Genomic DNA, 21,682 nt, shown 5'->3' on the forward strand with positions numbered 1-21,682 from the left:
CAGGAAGTGAGCGGCAGGTGAGAAAGTGGAGTGTCAGCTGGGGACCACTCAGCGGGATTGGATGAAAGCCAAGGGCAGCAGCCAGAGGAAGAGCAGCTAGTGGGGGCGGCAAGGAGAGCCCCCTAGAACAGGGGAGGCCTGGGTCAGCTACTTGCTACAAGGATGCTCACAGGAAGGGGACAGGGAATGGATGGGGCCTTCTGGGAAGGTGGACGAGGGGTGGTCGCAAGTCAGGGCTGTGTAGCCAGCCTAGCTTTGTCTTTCTCTGTGAAGGAGACCGTGGCTAAAGGAGTGGGTGAGGTGGGCTTGAGGAGAGTGGATAAGGGCACGTGGGGCCACAGAGGGAAAGGAGGAAGGAATGAAGCCCACAAGGGACTCTGGGAAGCCTGGGTGCCTAGCAGACACAGAGCCCCAAGCCTGTCACGGGGCCAGCTGGCTTCGCTCTAGGGCCTTCAGCAGCCTGGGAGTGGGCGTGGAGAAAGTGGCTTGTCACAAGGCTCCAGGCTGGGATGGCTGAGCAGGCGTGACAGAAGAGCTGGGTAAAGGGGACCGAAGAGCTGCTGGCCTGGCTCCAACATCTCTGAGGACTGCTAGAGACGGACGGTGTCTTAGTTAGCGTTTCTATTGCCGTGGTAAGAGATCACGGCCAAAGTCAACGCGAGGAATAAAGGCTTTATTTTGTCTAATCGCTCGTCCATTATCTGGGGAAGTCAGGGTAGGTTCTCAAGGCAGGAACTGATGCAGAGGCCACAGAGGAACACTGCTTACTGGTGTGTGTTGTTACTCATGGCTTGTTCATTCTGCTTACACACACACACACACACACACACACACACACACGCACACACACATTTATTTATTTATTGAGACAGGGTCTCTCTGCATATCCCTGGCTGTCCTGGCACTCATAGAGATCCTCCTGCCTCTGGATTAAAGGTGTGCGCCACCACGCCCAGCTCAGCTTGCTTTCTTATACAACCCTGGGTCACTGGCTCAGGGGTGACCACCCCCCATAGAGGGCCGGGCCCTCCCACTTCGATTATTCATCAAGAAAATGCACTACGGGCCCATCTGATGGAAACATTTTCTCAATTAAGATTCCCTCTTGTGTATCTGGGAGGTTTGTGCCGAGCTGACAAAAAAATGACCAGCAGAGACTGAGGCTGTCCAAGGGCTCAAGGAGGCGTGGAGGCGTTAGGGTAGCAGGGAAGAAGACGATGCCACAGTGGATGTCGTTCCTGTTGTGCTTCCTCTGGGGGACCCTCAAGGTTAGGGGTGCCAAAGGTGGGATGCTACAAGCACCATTTGCCAGAGAAGTCGGGATCAGAGATAGGACGGGACTGCCTAGAGCTGCGGAGCCGGCTGGCATCGCCTCCCAGGGCTCACGTTCTAGGTGAGATCCAGTGATGCCCTTATGGTGTCCAAGCTTCTGATGGTGCAGAAGTTATGGGAAGTAGCTCAGGCCACGAGGCTGGTGAAGATGACAAGCCCTGGATGCAGTGCTTGGGGCAGTTTACACTTGGCCTGGAGGTTGTCTGGAGGTGGCCACGTTACTGGCCTGGTCAGCTTTCCCTCAGGTGCAGTGACGTGACTGAGCAGCAGGGGGCGGGGAGGAGCACAGCCCTCTGAGGCCCCAGTGCCTGCGTGGTGCCGACCCAGCTTTCTGAAACAAGAGTTCTCGGAAAGAAGGGGAGCAATTCTTTCTGGGCGGGGGGGCGGGGGGGGAGCACACTGTGGGCTGGACCCTACGCCTACATGCTCTTCCGTCCTCTGTCCAGTGGCCCCACTATGGGTGTGGTCTTCCCTTGTGGATTCCTACGGTTCCCCACCTGGTCACCCAGTTTGAGGCTGTTAGCTTTGCCTTTACTGTAACAAAGGCCTGAGAGATCGGCTTATAAAGAAAAAAGGTTATCTACTGACTTTGTGGGAAAGGTCATTTTGTCTCAGAGCTTCGAGGTTTCGGTCTGTTTTCCTGTTGTTTGGGGGCCTGTGGTAGGACAGCACATCAGTATGGGAATGTGTATCAGGCCACCATCTCATGGCCAGGAATGAAAAGGAGACAAAGAAGGGACAAAGGTCTACTCATCCCTTCCTGTCCCCAGTAATCACAAGACTTTCTAAGCTCTACCCAATAATGCCACCTCCCAGTAGTGCCGAGCTGAGGACTAAACCTTAAATACACGGGCCTTTGGAGGACACTGTGGCAGGGGGAAGGCTGTAGCCTGTCTACAGCAGGGCAGGCTCAAACTTCCAGGCCCAGTGGGGTTGCCAGGGCCTGGACCAGTCCTCTAGTGGGGGGAGGATCGGGGGGTGGTATAGGCTTCTGCCTGAGCACCCCCCCCCCATCTCAGGTGAGCTAGGGCCTTTACATCACAGTCCATTACTGCTCTATGTTGAATGCCAAGACCCCATGGTTCACTCCACCAGTTCTGGGAGGAGAAAAGGCCAAGCAGCAGGTTCAGTGGGTTGTGTACTTCTGGACAAGCCATTTCTCAAGCCTTAGCTCCCCACCTCCCCACAGAGATGCCAGTCACATATTCCCAGGGAGAGAGTTAAGGGAAATAGGTGTGGGCATGGCTTGGGATAGCGCAGACCCCTCCTCAGAACTCAGTATGTTGACCATTGCCCTCCAATCCCATTCGCCTGAGGCAAGAGGTGGACAAGGTGGTTATGAGTCCCGTGTGGCCTTCTGAGCCTCAGTTTCCTTATCTGTAAAATGGTGGTGGTGGGGCAGGGGGCACAAGGTGATGCTCTCTCTGCATCACCTACAGTTGGTTCCAGGCCCTCGGCCAAGGACCAACAAGGCTGCTCTCTCTGTACCACTGTGGCAGCACTGAGCTGGCTTTTGCTAAGCCCCTTGCCACCCACCTCCGTGTTCCAGGTGAGGAGCCGGAAGAGGAACCGAAGGTGAAAACCCAGTGGCCAAGGTCTGCAGATGAGCCTGGGCTATACATGGCGCAGACAGGTAACTCGGGCCCGCCTCCCTTCCTCTGTGGCGGGGGCCCGACTGTGGCGTCTGGTGGCATGTGTGCTGGCGTGTGCCTGTCTGTGTCTATGTCCTGGAGCTCACTTATGTTGCCATGTGAAGCCTGTGGGTAGGGATGGGTTGTCTTCCAAAGAGCCTGCCATTTGGGGTTCAGGGTAGGAGGGTCCCTGTGATACCTACCCACATCTTTCTGGTCCTTCCATGCTACCATGCAACTCTCTGGGAGGTGTCCCTTGCCGCCGACGCTGTCCCTCTCTCGTAGGCGACCCGGCAGCTGAGGAGTGGTCCCCGTGGAGCGTGTGTTCCCTGACGTGTGGTCAGGGTCTGCAGGTGCGGACCCGCTCCTGCGTGTCCTCCCCCTATGGGACTCTGTGCAGCGGGCCCCTTCGGGAGACCCGGCCTTGCAACAATTCAGCCACCTGCCCAGGTAGGCGTCCTCCTCCCTGCTCCATCTGCCAGCAGAGTCAGGTCCCTTCTGTGACAGGACATAAAACTTACAGCTTCCCCAAATGTTTGGTTACCCCTTCCTTGCCTTCAACAGACTTGCCTGCCCCCCCCCAAACACACCATGCCTTACCCAGGCACTATGCCAACCTGGCATGAAGCACTTGGGGTTACGGAAGTATCAGAACACACATCTGGGGTCTGCTTTCAGCACGTCACCCCCCTGACGCTGCCATCTTGGTAGCCAAGGCTGTTCTCTGCACACGGCCTCTTCCACTCTCCCTTAGTCCCGACCTCACCAGCACCTCTGGCAGCATCCCAGCTCTTTGCATTTGCTTATTCTTTCCCTGCCCCTCTCCCGTCATGGCTAAAGCGTTCAGCCCGCCCTTAGAGCTAAGATTTATGCCACTCTATTTTTAAAATGAAGACCTCCCTGATGGTTCCCCTTCTGCTCCCTTGGGTGCCTCTATTAGACCGTTAGGCTTAAATCAGTTGAACACGCAGGTACTGTAGGCAGGTACTGAGGAAATGCATGATGTCTCTGCCTGGGTCCGTTGGTGACTAAGAGACAGGGCAGTGCCAGCCAGTTCTGCTCTTGGCTTCCCTGGGGTGAAGTGGAGTTAGAGTAGGGTTTACCGGGGAAGGCTCTCAGGACTTGGGGGTGTAGCTGGGGCTTGTGGAGCACCGGGACAAAGCTGTGTTCCCGCTTGTGAGCTCGTGGTGTCCGTCAGTGTCTATGTAGAGGTTTGTGTCTGTCTGTGTGTCTACGCATTTGGGGCTGGGAGGGGCACTTCTGTTGCCCCAGGACTGCCCTGTTGGATTCAGGCTCTGGGTCTGGGGGTGGGAAGGGAAGAGAAGGATGGATCTTGGATCCTTTCCTGGGTCTTCCTGTGCCCCCAGGAGAGGAAGACCATTGGCTCCTCAGGCTGGTCTTGCCCACCCTATCCGGGTGTCCACAGAATCTGTTCTGTGTGATTTGGGACCACATCCCCACAAAGGGTGGTTATCCTGGGGACCCTAAGCCATCTTCCCCTGGCAACAGAACCCAGGGCGGAGCCCAAAAGAAGTGGTCGTAGAATTGCGGAACTCCTGATTGGTGGGCGGATGGGCGCTGGCTGTGGGCGGAGCCAAGGTGCCGCCCAGCCACCGGCCACGTGCTTCCTTGCAGTGCACGGCGTGTGGGAGGAGTGGGGGTCCTGGAGCCTGTGCTCCCGCAGCTGCGGGCGGGGGTCCCGGAGTCGGATGCGGACCTGCGTGCCCCCCCAGCACGGCGGCAAGGCCTGCGAGGGTCCCGAGCTGCAGACTAAACTCTGCAGTATGGCCGCCTGCCCGGGTCAGTAGCGCCAAGGGGCTTCTAGGCAGGCGCTGCCCAGCCGGGTGGGGGGATCGGGCGACCTAGGGGAGGCAGTCAGGTCCAGTGCCCCGTCCCTGGGCGGAGGGCGGGGTTCCCATCACTTTGACCACGCATGGGGGAGACTGGAGAAGTATACCTGTTAGCAACCAGTGGGTGGTGAAACCCAGCCCTGACTTGGGGTTGGTACATTGTGACCCCATCACGAGGGGCCTGCTTTCCAGTGCCCATTTCTCCATGCCGTCACCTGCCCTTGCTGTAAATAGCACTTTGGCGTCCATGGCACCATGGACACAAAGCTGGGCTTATGTGTAGGCAAAGATCAAAAGGTGCCGTTACAGCCCACACACACACACACACACACACACACACACACACACACACACACACACACGAAACTCACCTCTGAGGCTTACCCTTGGTGCTGCATGGAGAGGTGTCATGTATTCCTGGAGCTGGTGGCAGGCAGGCAGAAAGAGGCCCCCGAGTCACCACCCACTCACCCCAGACCCTTTCATATGCCCAGCTCAGATGGTCTGGCCTGGCATAGGTCTGAGTGGCCCTCAGGCTCTGCCATCTCCCCGTGGAACCCTATCCCTACTAGCTCACCCACGTTCTGCTCAACGGCCACCCCTGCTTGTGTCTCCCCATGCAGTGGAAGGCCAGTGGCTAGAATGGGGTCCCTGGGGCCCATGCTCTTCATCTTGTGCCAACGGGACCCAGCAGCGCAGCCGGAAGTGCAGTGTGGCTGGTCCAGCCTGGGCCACATGCACAGGTGCCCTTACCGACACTCGCGAGTGCAGCAATCTCGAATGCCCGGGTGAGTGCTTGGTGTGAGGGTAGCCGGTGGTCGCCCTGGCCTTGGAGGCACCTACGGCTTCTCAAACTTCCCTTTTTCCTCACAGCCACTGACGGCAAGTGGGGGCCATGGAACGCATGGAGCCTGTGCTCCAAGACCTGTGACACCGGTTGGCAGCGCCGTTTCCGCATGTGCCAGGCTTCGGGCACACAGGGTTACCCTTGTGAGGGCACAGGAGAGGAGGTGAAGCCCTGCAGTGAGAAGAGGTGCCCAGGTACTGCTTATTCAGCCCTGGGGCCGGGGTCACGTGCGTGAGCCCAGCTGAGCCCCACCCCCTGCCCTATCCCCACAGCCTTCCACGAGATGTGCAGGGATGAGTACGTGATGCTGATGACGTGGAAGAAGGCAGCGGCCGGCGAGATCATTTACAACAAGTGTCCCCCCAATGCCTCGGGTGAGGGCGGGCAGCTGTCTCTGCAGACCCGTGCCCCACCATCCCTGCTGCCCACCTCTGGGCCCAGGCCCGGGGTCTGCATCCTGAGATGTGCAGGGAGCAGCGAGAGCGCACGCAGCCTTAATGCCGTCCCTGTCTTCTCTCTCTGCAGGGTCTGCCAGCCGCCGCTGTCTCCTCAGTGCACAGGGCGTGGCATATTGGGGACTGCCTAGCTTTGCCCGTTGCATCTCCCATGAGTACCGCTACCTGTACCTGTCAGTGAGTGTGCTCATTGGCTTGGGGAGCCATGTGATGCGTCCCAAGCCCTGGTAGGGGGTGGCAGGAGCTTAAGGCTCATCTATCCCCTCGCACCTTGGTGTATGCTGTGTTTCTCTTTGTCTGGCAAACTCCTACTCATATACCAGGGCCTCTCAGGTGTCTTTATCCCTGGTACATACCTTTGTGTTCCCACCCACAGTCCCCCATCCTGAGCTTCTTAGACTAGGAGAGCTAAGAGTGCATTGTAGCTGGGCATGGTGTCACATGCCTTTAGCCCAGCGCTGGAGAGGCAGAGGCAGGTGGATCTCTTGAGTTGAGACCAGCCTGGTCTACATAGCAAGCTTCAGGACTGTCAGGGTTACATATCTCAAGAAACCAAAACACAAAGAATGCATTTAAGTGTGCTCTGCTACACTGGGAGCTCTTTGAAAGCAGGGACAAAGTTGAAGTTACCATCCTGTCCCCAGTTCCCAGCCGAGGATTTGCATGGGGTCAGGATGGTATCAGCAAACATTTCTGACCAAATTGGGTAATGATGGTGTGTTTGTATTGAGAACTTGTGTTTGAGAGAGCCTGTGTGTGTGGTGTTTCAGAATGTTCAAGGCCCCTTAGGGACAGGGAGGTGCCCAGTCCCTCGAAAATGCTTATCGTTCTGCATTTGGATACCAGAGTTCCTTCTGTCTCCTAAGTCACCTCTGACTCTTTCTTGGACTGTGCCTCTGGGAGCCTCTCTTTGGTCTCCTATGCCCTCTCTCTTCCTGGATGCACCTGGTGGGTAGATGGGAGGAGGGACAGGCCAAAGGTCGGTCCCCGTCTCTAATGCTCCAGTGACAGGGGCGTACACATGTCACCTGCAGCTTCGAGAGCACCTGGCTAAGGGCCAGCGCATGCTGGCAGGTGAGGGCATGTCGCAGGTGGTAAGAAGCCTGCAGGAGCTACTGGCGCGGCGCACTTACTACAGCGGGGACCTGCTCTTCTCTGTGGACATTCTAAGGAATGTCACTGACACCTTCAAGAGGGCCACCTATGTCCCCTCTGCTGACGATGTGCAGGTACTACCCCACAGTGGCAGGGTCTGCTGGGGCAGCCAGGTGGCGGGTACCTCTTGACCCGCACCCCTCTTCCCCCAGCGTTTCTTCCAGGTGGTGAGCTTCATGGTGGATTCTGAGAATAAGGACAAGTGGGATGATGCTCAGCAGGTGAGGGGCTCAGCCTCCAGCTCTCTCTCCTCTCATGACCCACCCCTGCCTCAGACCCTCACACACTCTCTGTTCCCAGGTGTCTCCCGGCTCTGTGCACTTGCTGCGTGTTGTGGAAGACTTCATTCACCTCGTGGGTGATGCTCTCAAGGCCTTCCAGAGTTCTCTGATTGTCACGGACAATCTAGGTACAAGGATGCAGGTGGGGGAGGGGGAGGAGGAGGGGAGCTGGATACCACAGGACCATACTTCCCTGGGTGAGGGGTGTTGGTGAGGGGCGCTCTGCTTTGCTCTTTTGTTTACAAGTCTTGTTTCCCATGCTTCTGTCTTTCCACCTCTTCCTCCCCTCCTCTGCTCCACTGTCTCTGCATCCACCTCTGCACCACGCCACGCCACGCCACGCACCTCACTTCTGTGTGGGTTCCTGCTGTGTTCCTTCCCTGGTGTGTGTCTCCCTCACATCTGTCTCTTCCCCTGGATGCCCCCCCCGCCCGGCTGTCTTTGATGTGCCCTGCCTGCCTGCCTTCCCTCCACTACAGTGATCAGCATTCAGAGAGAACCCATCTCAGCAGTATCCAGTGACATCACATTTCCCATGCGGGGCCGCAGGGGCATGAAGGACTGGGTGCGCCACTCAGAGGACCGCCTCTTCCTACCCAAGGAGGTGCTCAGCCTGTCCCCCCCAGGGAAGCCGGCCACACCTGGGGCAGCTACAGCAGGCAGCCCAGGCAGGGGGAGGGGCCCAGGAACGGTGCCCCCTGGCCCAGGCCACGCCCACCAGCGCCTTCTCCCAGCTGACCCAGATGAGTCCTCCTACTTTGTGATCGGTGCTGTGCTCTACCGCACCCTCGGCCTCATCCTCCCACCCCCCAGGTGAGTCCACCTGCAGCCGTGCACCTGGAGGGGCCCCTGGCCTGCCTGTGGACATGGTCACTTCCCAGAAATAGCCAGGGCTGGAAAAGTGTTTGCCTTGTAAGCATGAGGACCCCAGGACTTCTGGCAGCGGTTCTCAACCTTCCTAACTCTGCAACCCTTTAAATGAAGTTTAATGAATGCTGTGGTGACCCCTAACCAGAACATTTTTTTTTCTTTTGTTTTGTTTTTTCGAGACAGGGTTTCTCTGTGTAGCTTTGCGCCTTTCCTGGAACTCACTTGGTAGCCCAGGCTGGCCTTGAACTCACAGAGATCCGCCTGGCTCTGCCTCCCGAGTGCTGGGATTAAAGGCATGCGCCACCACCGCCCGGCTAGAACATTATTTTCATTGCTACTTCATAACTATAATTTTGCTACTGTTCTGAATGTAAAGATCTGTTTTCTGATGGTCTTTGGGGGTCAAGACCCATGGGCTGAGAACCACTGGCATATGTAAAAACAGCCTGGCATGTTGGCAGTGCACTTATATTTTCCGTGCTGGGAAGGTAGGAAGAGGTAGATCCTTGGGGCTTGCAGACCAGCCAACCTAGCCTGCTTCGAAAGTTGTAGGCCAGTGAAAGCCTGTCTTAAAAAGGACAGGTGGACAGTGCCAAAGGAACAACACCTGAGGTTGTCTTCATGAACATACATGTACACCCACCTGCACACACGCACATGCGCATACACAGATCCACAAAAAATATAACACTCAGGCCGTTTCCAGAGGCTGTGCTGGTGTCCAGGACTTTGCAGACCAAGTGCTGGGCCCTCCCTTGGACCTTGGCCCCTGGCAGTCCCCAGCCATGACAGATTCAAGTTTCCAAGTCTGAACACCTGCTGGCAGGGGCTGACCTCAGTACTTGTCCCCTAGGCCTCCGCTTGCTGTTACCTCCCGGGTGATGACAGTGACTGTGCGTCCCCCCACCCAGCCTCCCGCTGAGCCCCTCATCACAGTGGAGCTCTCCTATATCATCAATGTGAGTGAGGGACCAGGTGGGGACCCCAGATATATGCCCACTTCGGGCCTGAGGCCTACCTCAGGGTGGTGGTCCGTGCTGGATGGTGGGCCTGATCTGTGTGGGAGCTGCTGACAGGCAGGGGAGACGGCAGCAAGGGCCAGTGCGCTACTCATCCTAGACTGTACACATCTTCTGCTCCCCAGGGCACCACCGATCCCCACTGTGCCAGCTGGGACTATTCGAGAGCGTGAGTTGGGGCAACCTTAGACCCTCTCATCAGAAATGGTCTCCCACCTAGAAGGCCCAAGGGTTCCTTGGTGCCATCCTTGGTCTGAGGGGTCAAGAGCACATCTTGGGCTCCCTACTGTCATCTCATGGCTGTAGCCTTGCTCTGGATATCACCTGTCTGGGCAGTAGTCGGCACTGGGTTCGGGGCCACAGTCGTGGGCCCTGGGTTCACGCCACTTCTCCCTCATCCAAGAGATGCCAGCTCAGGGGACTGGAACACTGAGAACTGCCAGACCTTGGAGACCCAGGCAGCCCACACCCGCTGCCAGTGTCAGCATTTGTCCACCTTTGCCGTTCTGGCTCAGCCACCCAAAGACCTGGTGAGTGGGAGAGAGGTGCTGGGGCTCGTCCAGGCCTCTGGGTGACCCCAAATGTGGCTCTGTACAGATGTGCTTGTGGGATCGCACAAGGAAGGGGGTCTGATGTCGTTCATAGTCCTAATGCCTGCGCAAGAGTGTATGGTGGTGGGTGAGTGAGAGCCTGTGTGCCTATGTGGGTATGTGCGTGCATCGGCTTGTGTCTGGAAGAGTGTGGGTGACTGAGTGTAAATACATCTGTGCACATGTGCCCTTCTGCACGTGAGGAGCATGCCTGCTTGCATCAGATGGGGAGACTGGGTGCCCTACCTCTGCCCTCTCCCGGCAACCCATCTCCCACAGACCCTGGAGCTGGCAGGTGCTCCCTCGGTCCCCCTGGTGATCGGCTGTGCAGTGTCCTGCATGGCCCTGCTCACACTGCTTGCCATCTATGCAGCCTTCTGGAGGTAAGTTGGAGGTTGAGCAGGATGGGAGGTGGCCAGCTCCCCAGGGTTAGGCAGGCAGCCAATGCCTCTGCCTCTGCCCACTGTGCCCTGTCAGGTTTATAAAGTCAGAACGCTCCATCATCTTGCTGAACTTCTGCCTGTCCATCCTGGCTTCCAACATCTTGATCCTCGTGGGCCAGTCCCGGGTGCTGAGCAAGGCAGGTGCAGGCTCCCGGGGGGGGGGGGTGTGTGGGGAGGGGCATCCAAGGAGCGGGTGAAGGCGGAGAGTGCCTGCAAGTGAGGGTGGGTTTGTTTTTAATGGTTTATTTATTTTTATTTTATGTGCTTTGGTATTTTTGCCTCCATGTATGTCTGTACGAGGGTGTCAGATCCCCTGGAACCGGAGTTATAGACAGCTGTGAGCTGCCATGTGGGTGCTGGGAATTGAACCCAGGTCCTCTAGAAGAGCAGCCAGTGCTCTTAACCACTGAGTCATCTCTAACTTGGAGGGTAGATGTTTGTGTGGATGGCCTGAGGGATGGATATGGATGTAATCAGACCCATGTTGGTGAGGGTGTGTGTGTGTCGTGTGCAGGCATACTTGAAGGCGTTGGTGTGTGTGTACTCAGTAATGAGTGTTTGTATACATCAGTGAATGTGTGCATGAGTGCCTGGGTGCATGTGTGTTGGGCGGGAGGCATCAGACCCCCCTCTTGTCTGTGAGTCCTCTGTCGCCATCTGCCTGCAGATGCTCCATGCTGACTCTCCCTCCTACCCTCCTTGGCCTCCTCTGCCCAGTGCCAGCCAGCACTGAGAGAGCCAGGTGTGGGGTTTTGCTCGGCCATGACGTGGCAAGTGCTCCTGTCTGTGCGTGGGTGGCCTGCCTGCCCGCCTCCCCGGATGCCTAGTGCTGTGTGCATGTCACCAGGCCTGTGTCGTGCTGTGTGTGGGTGCAGGAAGGCGGGGGTGCCTGGCAGGGCTCTTGGGGAGGGGCTCAGGTAGGCGGCTGGCCATGCAGCGCCTAGGCCCAGCAGTCAGTGTGGGAAGTTGGCAGCTCCCACCCTGGCCACTGCTCAGGGCCACTCCCTCCTGTTACCTCTCCCTGCAGGGCGTATGCACCATGACGGCTGCCTTCCTGCACTTCTTCTTTCTGTCCTCCTTTTGCTGGGTGCTTACAGAGGCCTGGCAGTCCTATCTGGCTGTCATCGGGCGGATGCGCACCCGCCTGGTTCGCAAGCGCTTCCTCTGCCTGGGCTGGGGTGAGCAAGGCCAGTGCTGGACTCTGCTGCTGGGCCTGGAGTGGCAGGGGAAGCTGGGGAGGTGCTACCTGGACACTGGCCCAGCTCTCTGGGGATGGGGGTCAGCTGGGCTGGAGGATGATAGGGAGGGTCCCCTCCGAGCACCTGCAGCCTTCTTACGTGTGACCCCCGAACTCCCCAGGTCTGCCGGCCCTGGTGGTGGCTGTGTCTGTTGGCTTTACACGCACCAAAGGATACGGTACATCCAGCTAGTACGTGTGCCTCCTGTGGTGAGGGTGGGGGTGGAGGGCTCTGTGGGTCTGTTGGGGGAAGTGGACTGGGCATTAGGTCTTCCCAGGCTGAGGTCTTGACCTGTGCTTACTGCAGATCTTTGGGTAAACTTCCTTATTTCTGAGGCTCAGTTTCCCTGGCTGTAAAAGGACATGTTGGGATTGGGTCATTTCTAAACACCATTGCACTCAGGGGTCAGCTTACTTTTATTTCTATGGGGGCCTGATGTGAATCTTTGTGGGAGAGGAAAGAGACTCGTCATGACATGGCTGTGTTTTTCCTTGACGGGATGGGGGCTTAGTATCGACTAGTGGGCATGACTGCCTAGGGCCTGAGGTGGTGGATGAAGGGAGGAAAGGCTTACTTGGGCATCTGATTGCCTCTTTTCTCCCCTACCCCAGCTGCTGGCTTTCCCTGGAGGGTGGCCTGCTCTACGCCTTTGTGGGTCCAGCTGCAGTCATTGTCCTGGTACGTGGCCCCCTTCAGCATCCAGGGAGGGATATGGCCCCAGGGGGTCATCGGTTCCTTCTGCCTTCTCCCTGACCTCCAGCTCCCACCTGGGGGTGTCCTTGCCCCGAGGGCACCTGGTGATCCTGTCTTCCCCACTCGGCTCCACCGGCCCCCAGGTGAACATGCTCATCGGAATCATCGTCTTCAACAAGCTCATGGCTCGAGATGGCGTGTCAGACAAATCTAAGAAGCAGAGGGCCGGGTAAGGGGAGGGTCTCTGCAACTCGGCCTTTCTGGGAAATGTGCAGGGAGGGGGAGCCGAGTGCACCTCGGAGACTCAGGGCTTGCTGATGCCAACCCAGGCTCCCCAACCTTGGGGCATCAAGGGTGCAGGCAAGGTGGGCACCCGGAGTGCTCAGCGGCAGCCCCTCGCCTACCCTAACCCAGCTCTCTCTCTCTCGTCTGCCCTCCCCTCCCACCCTTCTCGGGGCTCATTCTGCCCACCTCCCGGCTTCCCATGTGTCTCCCCCTTCTCCCATGTCTATGCCGCCCCCCGAGGTCGGAGCGGTGCCCCTGGGCCAGCCTGCTCCTCCCCTGCTCAGCGTGTGGAGCGATCCCCAGCCCCCTGCTCAGCTCAGCCTCGGCCAGGAATGCCATGTTAGTCGTGCCCCCTGGGGGGCGGTGGGGGCGGGCAGGGGCTAAGGAATGGGAGGGCAGTGCCCATGGTGGGGATTGGGAGGTATATCAGCCCAGTGTCCTGGAGAGCTTGCCCTGCCCTCGCCCGCCCCCCCACCCCCAACTGCTACATGCTCTCTGGAGTTCAGGTCTGAGGTGGTTGAGGATGATGAGAGTGATGTCTTCCACAAGTTGCTGTGGTACTCTGCTCACCCTTCCCTCTGGTCCCTGTCCTTGTTCTGGCTTAATTTTCTACACAGGCACAGCTGCAGACTCCTCCTCCTCCTCCTCCTCCTCCTCCTCCTCCTCTCCCCACCAGCCCGAAGGCCCTAAGAATCTTAGGCCCTTAGAATTTTTGAGCTATTCAACCTTCAAATTAGAATAGTGGAACCTTCGAATAAACAGTCAGAAACCTGAGAGTGTTAGGACGCCTGAAACACACTCTTATCCGTCAGAGAATCTGACTTGGGTTTCAGAGGCCTTGAATCTCACCATCAGAGAGAGAATCATGGAGGAAGACAATTATCTTGAGACACCCCAACCTAGCAGCTAGGAATCTTAAAACCCCAGCTCTGCAAGAGTAGAAAGGCCTCGGGCCCAACCCTCCTCTCAGGGCTGGGTGTCCACCTGAGTCCTCCCAACCAGAAAGGGCACAGCTTCGTCACACTCCTCAGGGGGCCTGTGGAGGCGGCTGCTGCCATCACTGCAGAGCTCCGTGATACTCAAGGAGCAGTGAGCTTCCTCTGCTCTGGGCTACCACCTCCCTGTGCCCAGTCTGCTAAACCAGCAGATCAAAGTGTAGGCCTCAGAGTCTGCTCGCCAAGCTGGGTTTGTGTCCCAGCTCCCCTCTCCCTGTCCAGCTGGGCACACTCCAGTCTCCTCATCTGTCAATTGGGATACTAGTCCCCGGGCCTGTTTGTTGGAGTTGTTTTGATCACAATTTGAAATAATCTATGTAAAGTGTTCAGTGGAGGGCCTGGCAGAGAATTGCCTGTTAATCAATGACAGCTCTTATTACTGTGATTAGAACCTCTCTGGCTCTTGGCTCCGCCTCCAGAGCAGAGTACCACAGCAACTTGCCTCCACCCCAACCTTGCCTGGCTCAACAGCCCTGAACCTCTCTTCACAGGACAGGTCTTGGCCCCCTGCCTGCCCATCTTTCTGCCTCAGCCTCTGGCTGTCTCTGCAGAACGGTGCCACCCTGCCCTGTCTGGAACTGTGCCTGACTCCCCACTGGGGGTCCTGGGGGTGGGGCAGAGTGGGCTTCCATCTCTTCTTCCTCATGGGCTATAGCAGTTGTTGGGGCTGGAGACCAGTCTGTTGGCCTCATCCTGTCTGCCTTTTGTCTCTGCAAGGGGGCCAGGGATGCATAGGCTTGGTTCTGACCCCAGCTAGGATCCTTTTGCCCTGGGTTCTGAGCAACCACCAGGAGCCAGAGGTTCCTCCAAGCCTCAAGCTGGCTGGGCTTCACCCCGTCTTCTCTGCATGGATTTGCACTGTGGTATCATCCACATGCTCTGCCTGCTCAGTCTTCCTGTCTGGGGGTCTGTCTCATACTCCTTTCACTGTGGCGGCCATCTTTCTTTGTTCCTCCTCTCCTTCTCTCCAGCCTTGTCTTGGGGTCTCTGGGGATGTAGTTCTGACCTGTGTCTTTTTCCAAAGCTTCCAAGGTGCTTCTGTGCAAGCTGGGCCCGAAGCTGCCCATGTTTGCCTCTGTCTGGCCCTCTTCCCTCCTGTCTCTGCCGTCTTCACCCTTGCTTCCCAATATCGCCTCTGCGCCTGCTCAGTCCCACTGTGTCTGTGTGTCCGTCCCTCCCTCCTACCCCTCATGGCCCCCGCCCTGTAGTTCTGTCTTTGTCCTGTTTTTCCTCCAGTCCCTTGCCTCCTCTCTGCTTGGAAACACTCCCAAGATCCTGGAGTTTGGGTCCCTTCCGGTCCCCATGCTGAGTAGAGGCCCAGGCTCCTGCCACCCTGTCCTGTAGAGTGTCACTCTGACAAACTTTCTGCTGCTGTCCTTCTCAGGGCCTCACTCTGGAGTTCCTGCGTGGTCCTGCCTCTCCTGGCGCTGACCTGGATGTCTGCTGTCCTGGCCATGACAGACCGCCGCTCGGTCCTCTTCCAGGCACTCTTCGCTGTGTTCAACTCTGCGCAAGGCTTCGTCATCACTGCTGTGCACTGCTTCCTGCGCCGAGAGGTGCCCAGGCCTGTCTCGGGTGCCCACCCCATGCCGGGCTGTGGCTTCTCCCCACTGTGTGGTACAGGGGGACCAGGGTGCTTCAGGCCCTTGGTGTGGGCACTTCTAACGTGGGTGGCCTTGAAGGCCTGGGCCTTCTTTGGCTCCTCCTCTGTGACTTCTCAGTCCAGGTGGCATCACCTTCAGGCTCGATGCTTGTGTCTCCTTCTGGGTGTCCCGGGGTGGGAGACCCAGCCCACTGTGGTGGCGTTATTATGGAGGCCTCAGGCCCAGCAAGTACTTCCTGTCCCCAGGTCCAGGACGTGGTCAAGTGCCAGATGGGTGTGTGCCGGGCCGATGAGAGTGAAGACTCCCCTGACTCGTGCAAGAACGGGCAGCTGCAGATCTTGGTGAGTGAGCAGACCTCTCCTGCCATAAGCTCCTAACCTTCCGCATCCCATCTCCCGAGACGGGAAGAGAACAGCCTGGGTTTTAATTCAGGCTCAGCTGTTGACTCGGGGTGGCGCTGGGCAAATCCTCCTCCTTCAGCTTCTGAATCTCTACAGTTTGAGGCTCTGTTGGGTGGCGCCCAGAGAGGAATGAATGGGGAGCTGGGTGGGGGAGGGGCCTGAGCCTCCCCAACCCTGACATGTCTCTCCTCCCTCTGCCAACCTGCTCTCTCCCTCTTGACTTACAGTCAGACTTTGAAAAGGATGTGGACCTGGCTTGTCAGACAGGTGAGTCTGTTGGGTTGAGCTAAGAAGCCCTAGGCATGGCTAAGACAGGAGCCCCACACTCTGCCATGTAGTGTCCTGCTTTGACAGATGGACATCTGGGAAGGCCAGTTACCACTTGCCTCTGGGCAAAAAACCTCTTCTCTCTAAGCCTCAGTTACATACTTAGTAAGGAGAAAATAGCATTGTCTCGGGGCACGTGGAAGGCGTAGGGCCTACGTGAATTACGGGACACCGAGTTTACGGTAGGGGCCTTGGCGTATGTTGGCCGCTACATCCTTCCATCACTTCACTGGCTTTCACGGGCATCTCTTTCCAGTTCTTTCTCTAAGGTATATGCTTCCTGGGGAGTAGGGAAGAGCAAGGTCCTTTGACAGCCTTGGGGCTGTGGGGTAGGTTAGGTCATGTACCAGGGCACTCGTGGGAACTCAGCCTTGGCTTTCCTACCTCCCTCCCTTGGGCCCATGAACCATTTGTCTTCCTGGGTCCCTCTTGTATATTAGAGGGTACCAACCACCTCCCCAGAAATCAGTTTCCCTCGCTGCCCACGCTTGGAAGCTTAGTACCCACCCAAACCTGGGCAAGAGCATCACAGGGTCTCTGTCCCTTAGGGCTTACCTATCCCTTCCACTTCCATCCCCAGTGCTCTTCAAGGAGGTCAACACTTGCAATCCGTCCACCATCACTGGCACTCTGTCCCGCCTGTCCCTGGATGAGGATGAGGAGCCCAAGTCTTGTCTCGTGGGTCCTGAGGGTGGCCTCAGCTTCTCACCACTGCCTGGGAACATCCTAGTGCCCATGGCGGCCTCACCAGGTCTAGGGGAGCCACCACCACCCCAAGAGACCAACCCTGTATACATGTGCGGGGAGGGTGGTCTACGGCAGTTGGACCTTACATGGCTACGGCCAAGCGAGCCAGGCTCTGAGGGGGACTACATGGTGCTGCCCCGGCGGACTTTGAGCCTGCAGCCTGGTGGTGGGGGCACAGGGGGTGAGGAGGCCCCAAGGGCCCGGCCTGAGGGGACCCCCCGGCGGGCTGCCAAGACGCTGGCCCACACTGAAGGCTACCCCAGCTTCCTGTCTGTGGAGCACTCAGGTCTAGGGCTGGGCCCTGCCTATGGGTCTCTCCAGAACCCATATGGGATGACCTTCCAACCACCACCACCGACACCCAGCGCCCGCCAAGTACCTGAGCCAGGGGAACGCAGCCGGACCATGCCCCGTACTGTGCCGGGCTCCACCATGAAGCTGGGCTCCCTTGAGGTGAGGGGCTGTGGAGAGTGGGGAGGGAGAGTCTTCCTACTGTATGCCTGAGAACCATGTCTAAGTCATAGGCTGCAGCCAGGAAGGGACAGCTGTCACCCACCCCCAGAGAAGTACTGAGAGCGCATACCATGTGCATCCCTCCTTCTACTGGGGCTCACAGAACTCAGCTCCAAGGAAACTCTGGAGTGTCTGAATGCCTCAAATGGGCGAAGCTTCATGAATTCACTTACTAGTGCTCTGGTACCCCCTCTGGGGTGACTGGTCAGGATGAGCCCTCTCTGAAGGCAGCTGTGGCTCAGGTGCCCAATGGGTAAGGAAGAGGCTGAGCCTGGGCCTCTGCAGCATGTGGATCTGAGTCTGGTCTGGACTCCCTGACCAGCATTGCGATGCTGAGCACATTGCGTGGTCTCTCTGAGCCTCGGCCTCCTTGTCTGTAGAGGGGGTAGTACAGAGACCTCCTCTGTATTATTGTTTGGAGAATGGGGTGATACAAGCCTTTTATTCCTGTGTGGAATAAGAAGAAAGTGTAGGGAAACTGGGAGAAATTAGCACAGACATTGGCCCTGGGTGCTGCCCTGGACCTCTAATGAGAAAGTGGAAGCCCCCCTGTTTCCTCTGGCCTGCCCCCTGTAGACCATCCCTGGGAACACGCAGATTAGTAGAAACCCAAAGTAGAACTCCAGGACATTCTAGAACTTTAATTGGGGGAATGAGGGGGATGTGGATGTGGAAAGAGGTTGGAGTTGCAGCTTATACACAATTAGCTGCTTGTGTCTAGCCTGGAAAAGTTGCTCTCTGTCCTCTGCACAGAGACAATTAAGTTAGCAGCTAGAGGGGTCACAAGTTTAGCTTTGTGCCTAAAATGTTCCTTGAACATTTGGTGCCTGCTCCTGCCACAGATGGCAACGAACAGGAAGGCGTTAACAAAGACGACAGAAAAGATGACATCAGTGATGGGAAGGCAGTGTGCTTAGCGCTGGGGTAGGCTTTGTTCTGTGGGCACCTGCCCATGGCTGGACCACTGGGGAGGGCCCAGTGCCGGCCAGGCGGGCTGCCTTCTTGTGTGGGAGGTAGTAATAAATGTGGCAGAAGCGCGAGGGGTCAAAGGTGGTGTCCAGAATAGTATGGGCCCATTGGAGGTACAGGCGTGGGTCTGCTATACCTCTGGAGCCCTGTGGGGAGGGACAGTGGAGCCGTTACCTGTAGAAAGAGATGTAGCTAGGGATGGGCAAGGCATAGTGATGGAGAGGCAGGGTGCATGGCGGAGGCAGAGATGGTGGGAAGGTAGGAGGAAAGTCAAGAGAGTGGAGTCAGGTTGAGGAAAGCCGAATCACAGTCTTAGCATCACCTCTGAGGGTCCCTTCCCTTCCCTTCCTGGGTCTCAGTTTCCCCATCTCCCAGTGATGGCCTGGGTCTCACGAGTCCTCTCAATCCCAGCATTCTAAGACTCTGAGGTCTCCTTGAGTGGCGTTGGATGTCACTGAACTGGTTGGGGCCTTGAAGGTGGCCTTGGCCAGGTGAGGCCAGAAGAGCACGAGGAAGCAGGAGTCAGAAGAGGCCAGGTGGGGGCAGATAGGCTGGGCATGGACAGGCCAACAGTCTGTTTGCAGGGCAAGGGCGGGGTTCCAAGGAGGGCATATGGGGCAGGAGAGAAGGCTAGAATCCAGGGCACAGAAAACCAGTGTGGGCTGTATGGTCCTATATGGTGGTATCCTGCCTCTTCACAGCTGACCTGTGTTTACGTCCACGTGTGTGCCCCCAGCAGCACATCCCCCCACATGTGTGCATTGCAGACCTCCGCTGCTAGCCCATAAGATAACGATTCTCAGGTCTGGGTAGGGGGAAGGTGCCATAGAGTCCTGGGGCCCAAGGGTCCCTGTGCAAAGCTCTGCTCTCATGGCGTGCTTGTTGCTCCGTAGCGGAAGAAGCTTCGGTATTCAGACTTGGACTTTGAGGTGAGTGCTGGTGCTGGGAGGGGGGTGTGTCCCCAGAAGGTCGATTCCTAAAAGTACCCCAAGTCCCATTGCAAAGCTCAATCCTGGGTCACCAAGCCTCTGGATTCCCTGGCAACTCCCCCACTATTCTGCTCACACCCATTGCTCTGAGGCAGAAATGGGGTGGGTAGTGAGGGAGGGAACGAGGGAGGAAGAGAGAGTGAGTGAGTCAGACAGACAGACAGACAAGAACAGACTCTAGCCTTGCCCCAGAGGGCCTAGCAGGCCCAGAGCAGAGGGGACTGAGGGGTGTCTACAGTGCTGCCCAGAGAAGCACTCCCCTGACTCCCAAGTGGCCCCTAGAAGGTGATGCACACCCGGAAACGGCACTCGGAACTCTACCATGAACTCAACCAGAAGTTCCACACTTTCGACCGTTACCGTAGCCAGTCCTCAGCCAAGGTGAGGGCTCCTCTGTTGCTGCCCCTGCCCATAGCACCAAGTGCATGCTCCCTGAGGTGGGGCCCTGACACATAGTCCCTGTTGGTAGAAGCAGATGGGATAAGAGTGTGTCTTTGGGCAGAGTGGTACATGGACTGCTCAAGTGCTCCTGGGCGGAGGGGCGGGGGCAGGTGAGCGGGCTCTGAGGGGCTCCTGTCCTGCTCTCCTCACTTGCCTGGGTAATCATAGCTTGCCTCACCAAGGGCCTGCCTGCCACAAGCAGCGGTTTTAGGGTTGCATGGGGGTGGGAAGGTGCCACAGAAAGCAAACACTAACAGGGCCCCCCACAATTGGAAAAGGAGGGCGTGCAGACAGGAACGCCACTGCAGTAGCAGTCAGTAAGGCTCAGAAGCTAGCCTGATACCTGGCCACTGAGTGACACCGGGTGACACTGGGCAGTCTCAACCCTCCTGGGACATCCTTGGTTTGCTCTGTACACTGGATGAGAGGGTACCACAGACTCACCCTGCTCCTTCCACAGGAGAAACCCAGCCCTGGGGAACGCCCTGGCCTGTCCCAGCACAGGAGACATCAAAGCTGGAGCACCTTCAAATCTATGACACTGGGCTCACTGCCCCCCAAGCCCCGAGAACGGCTGGCCTTGCACCGGGCAGCAGCCTGGGAGCCCACAGAACCGCCAGACGGCGACTTCCAGACAGAGGTGTGAGTGCCATGCCGGACTGCCCACTGCACAGAAATATATATCTATTTTCACACTCCACTTTGGAACTACCAGGAGCCAGCGCCCCTCCCCCTCCCGAGGCTGGGCAGGAGGTGCAGAGGACTCAGCCTGGCTGGGGGCAGCCAGACTGGCAGGACCTGGGGGCCAGGGCCCCTCTTTGTTCTCAGAGGTCCCTCAGCCACCCACTGGAGCCTCTTCTTTGCCCCAGCCTGTCTGTCCCTGTCCTGGGCTGGGGAGGGGGGAGGGAAACTTTGTTGGGAATAAACTTCACTCTGTGGATTTGGCTGCTCTGTTGTTTGCCGCTCCTAAGCCGAGCCCAGGCCTGAGACCCCGACTCTGTTCCTCTAGCTCTGTAGTTGTTTAATGGGGCCAGGCCAAGCCTGACGGAGAGGGGCTAGCTGCATGCTGAGCCTGACTTCGGCCCTTACTCTCTTTGTACAACCCCTTCCTTGATCTGGGCAGTGCGGGATGGTGACTGAGTGGTTGTCCCAGTCATGGCTGCCTTTCACTGGGGCAGGGCCCAGGCTGCTTGCACTGGGTTATCGTCAGGGGACAGGAGTGTTAGGAACACCACACACATGTCCCCAATTCTTCGAAGCATCCATGCTGGAAAGTTTGCACATTTTGTGGATACAAAGTGAAGTTAAGAGATTGGAAGTCATGTGCTCAGGACCACGGTCAAAGGCAGAGCCTGTGCTCACACCCAGGCTTGGTGGAGGTAGCATTTCAGTTCAGCTTTTTGGGAGTTACCTTCCCAGCTGCAGTGGAGCTGTGAGGAGCGGATTGTGGTGGAGCCTCTGGTGTGGTATGGGGCTGGGGCTTGGGCTGGGAAAGCAAGGCTACTTTGGTGCTGGAGGGCGGGGCTCTGAGACTCATTGCTGGATTGTATTCTTCACGCGTCTGAGTTCCTGGGCACCAGTACAAGGGGGCATGGGATCAGCATGTGGAAGGTCTCTTGGTGCGTGCTAGAATTCTTGCAGGAGCTAAAGATGCAGCAGTGGCTACGGACATTGCTTGCTAGCCTGGTCGTTTAGTAACACGCCCACCTCTGGATTCTTAGGGGCTCTTGAGACACAAATCTAGGCCCTTGGGGGAGCTGAGGCAGTTCGAATCTAGGAAGAAAGGACTGACCGCTGGGGTGGGTTATCACAGCTCATGGCTTCGAACTGACTAGAGGAAGAGTGTGGACTACTTTTTCCATTCTGCAGGCTTCGGCACAGGCTTCTCAGTCCCATTGGAATCCTGCCTGAACTAGGTCCCGGACAGAGGAGGTGTGGGAATAGAGTCCTCCCAGGACTGTGCTCCTTGCCCTAGGACCTTGTCCTCTCCCTAGGGTTCAGTTATAC

At 57.4% G+C, this 21,682-nt stretch overlaps 1 protein-coding gene across 1 annotated transcript; it reads left to right on the top strand.

The window, feature by feature from the left end:
• The first annotated feature begins 1,217 nt into the window (after positions 1–1,217).
• On the top strand, positions 1,218–20,615 carry Adgrb2 (adhesion G protein-coupled receptor B2). Its single transcript, XM_059255888.1, has 29 exons — positions 1,218–1,284; positions 2,882–2,965; positions 3,249–3,413; positions 4,599–4,763; positions 5,437–5,601; positions 5,687–5,854; positions 5,933–6,034; positions 6,186–6,292; positions 7,150–7,344; positions 7,423–7,491; positions 7,571–7,679; positions 8,031–8,364; positions 9,275–9,380; positions 9,566–9,609; positions 9,844–9,970; positions 10,310–10,413; positions 10,508–10,610; positions 11,501–11,651; positions 11,833–11,902; positions 12,323–12,389; positions 12,548–12,633; positions 12,930–13,028; positions 15,069–15,240; positions 15,534–15,629; positions 15,917–15,956; positions 16,597–17,216; positions 19,139–19,174; positions 19,517–19,615; positions 20,136–20,615. Exons 1-29 carry the CDS (start codon positions 1,218–1,220, stop codon positions 20,319–20,321), a joined length of 3,936 nt encoding a protein of 1,311 aa, XP_059111871.1. The 3' UTR covers positions 20,322–20,615.
• Positions 20,616–21,682: the final 1,067 nt, after the last annotated feature.

Source organism: Peromyscus eremicus, chromosome 2 (assembly GCF_949786415.1).
Source record: "Peromyscus eremicus chromosome 2, PerEre_H2_v1, whole genome shotgun sequence".
Classification (NCBI taxonomy): domain Eukaryota; kingdom Metazoa; phylum Chordata; class Mammalia; order Rodentia; family Cricetidae; genus Peromyscus; species Peromyscus eremicus.

What these genes read in the sequence shown, in the direction of transcription:
- Adgrb2 (XM_059255888.1), top strand. Translation starts at nt 1,218, where the DNA reads ATGCCACAGTGGATGTCGTTCCTGTTGTGCTTCCTCTGGGGGACCCTC. An exon ending in CAATTCAGCCACCTGCCCAG is followed by an intron (nt 3,414 to 4,598) that starts GTAGGCGTCCTC and finishes GCTTCCTTGCAG; the next exon opens with TGCACGGCGTGTGGGAGGAG. An exon ending in AGCTCTCCTATATCATCAAT is followed by an intron (nt 9,381 to 9,565) that starts GTGAGTGAGGGA and finishes TCTGCTCCCCAG; the next exon opens with GGCACCACCGATCCCCACTG.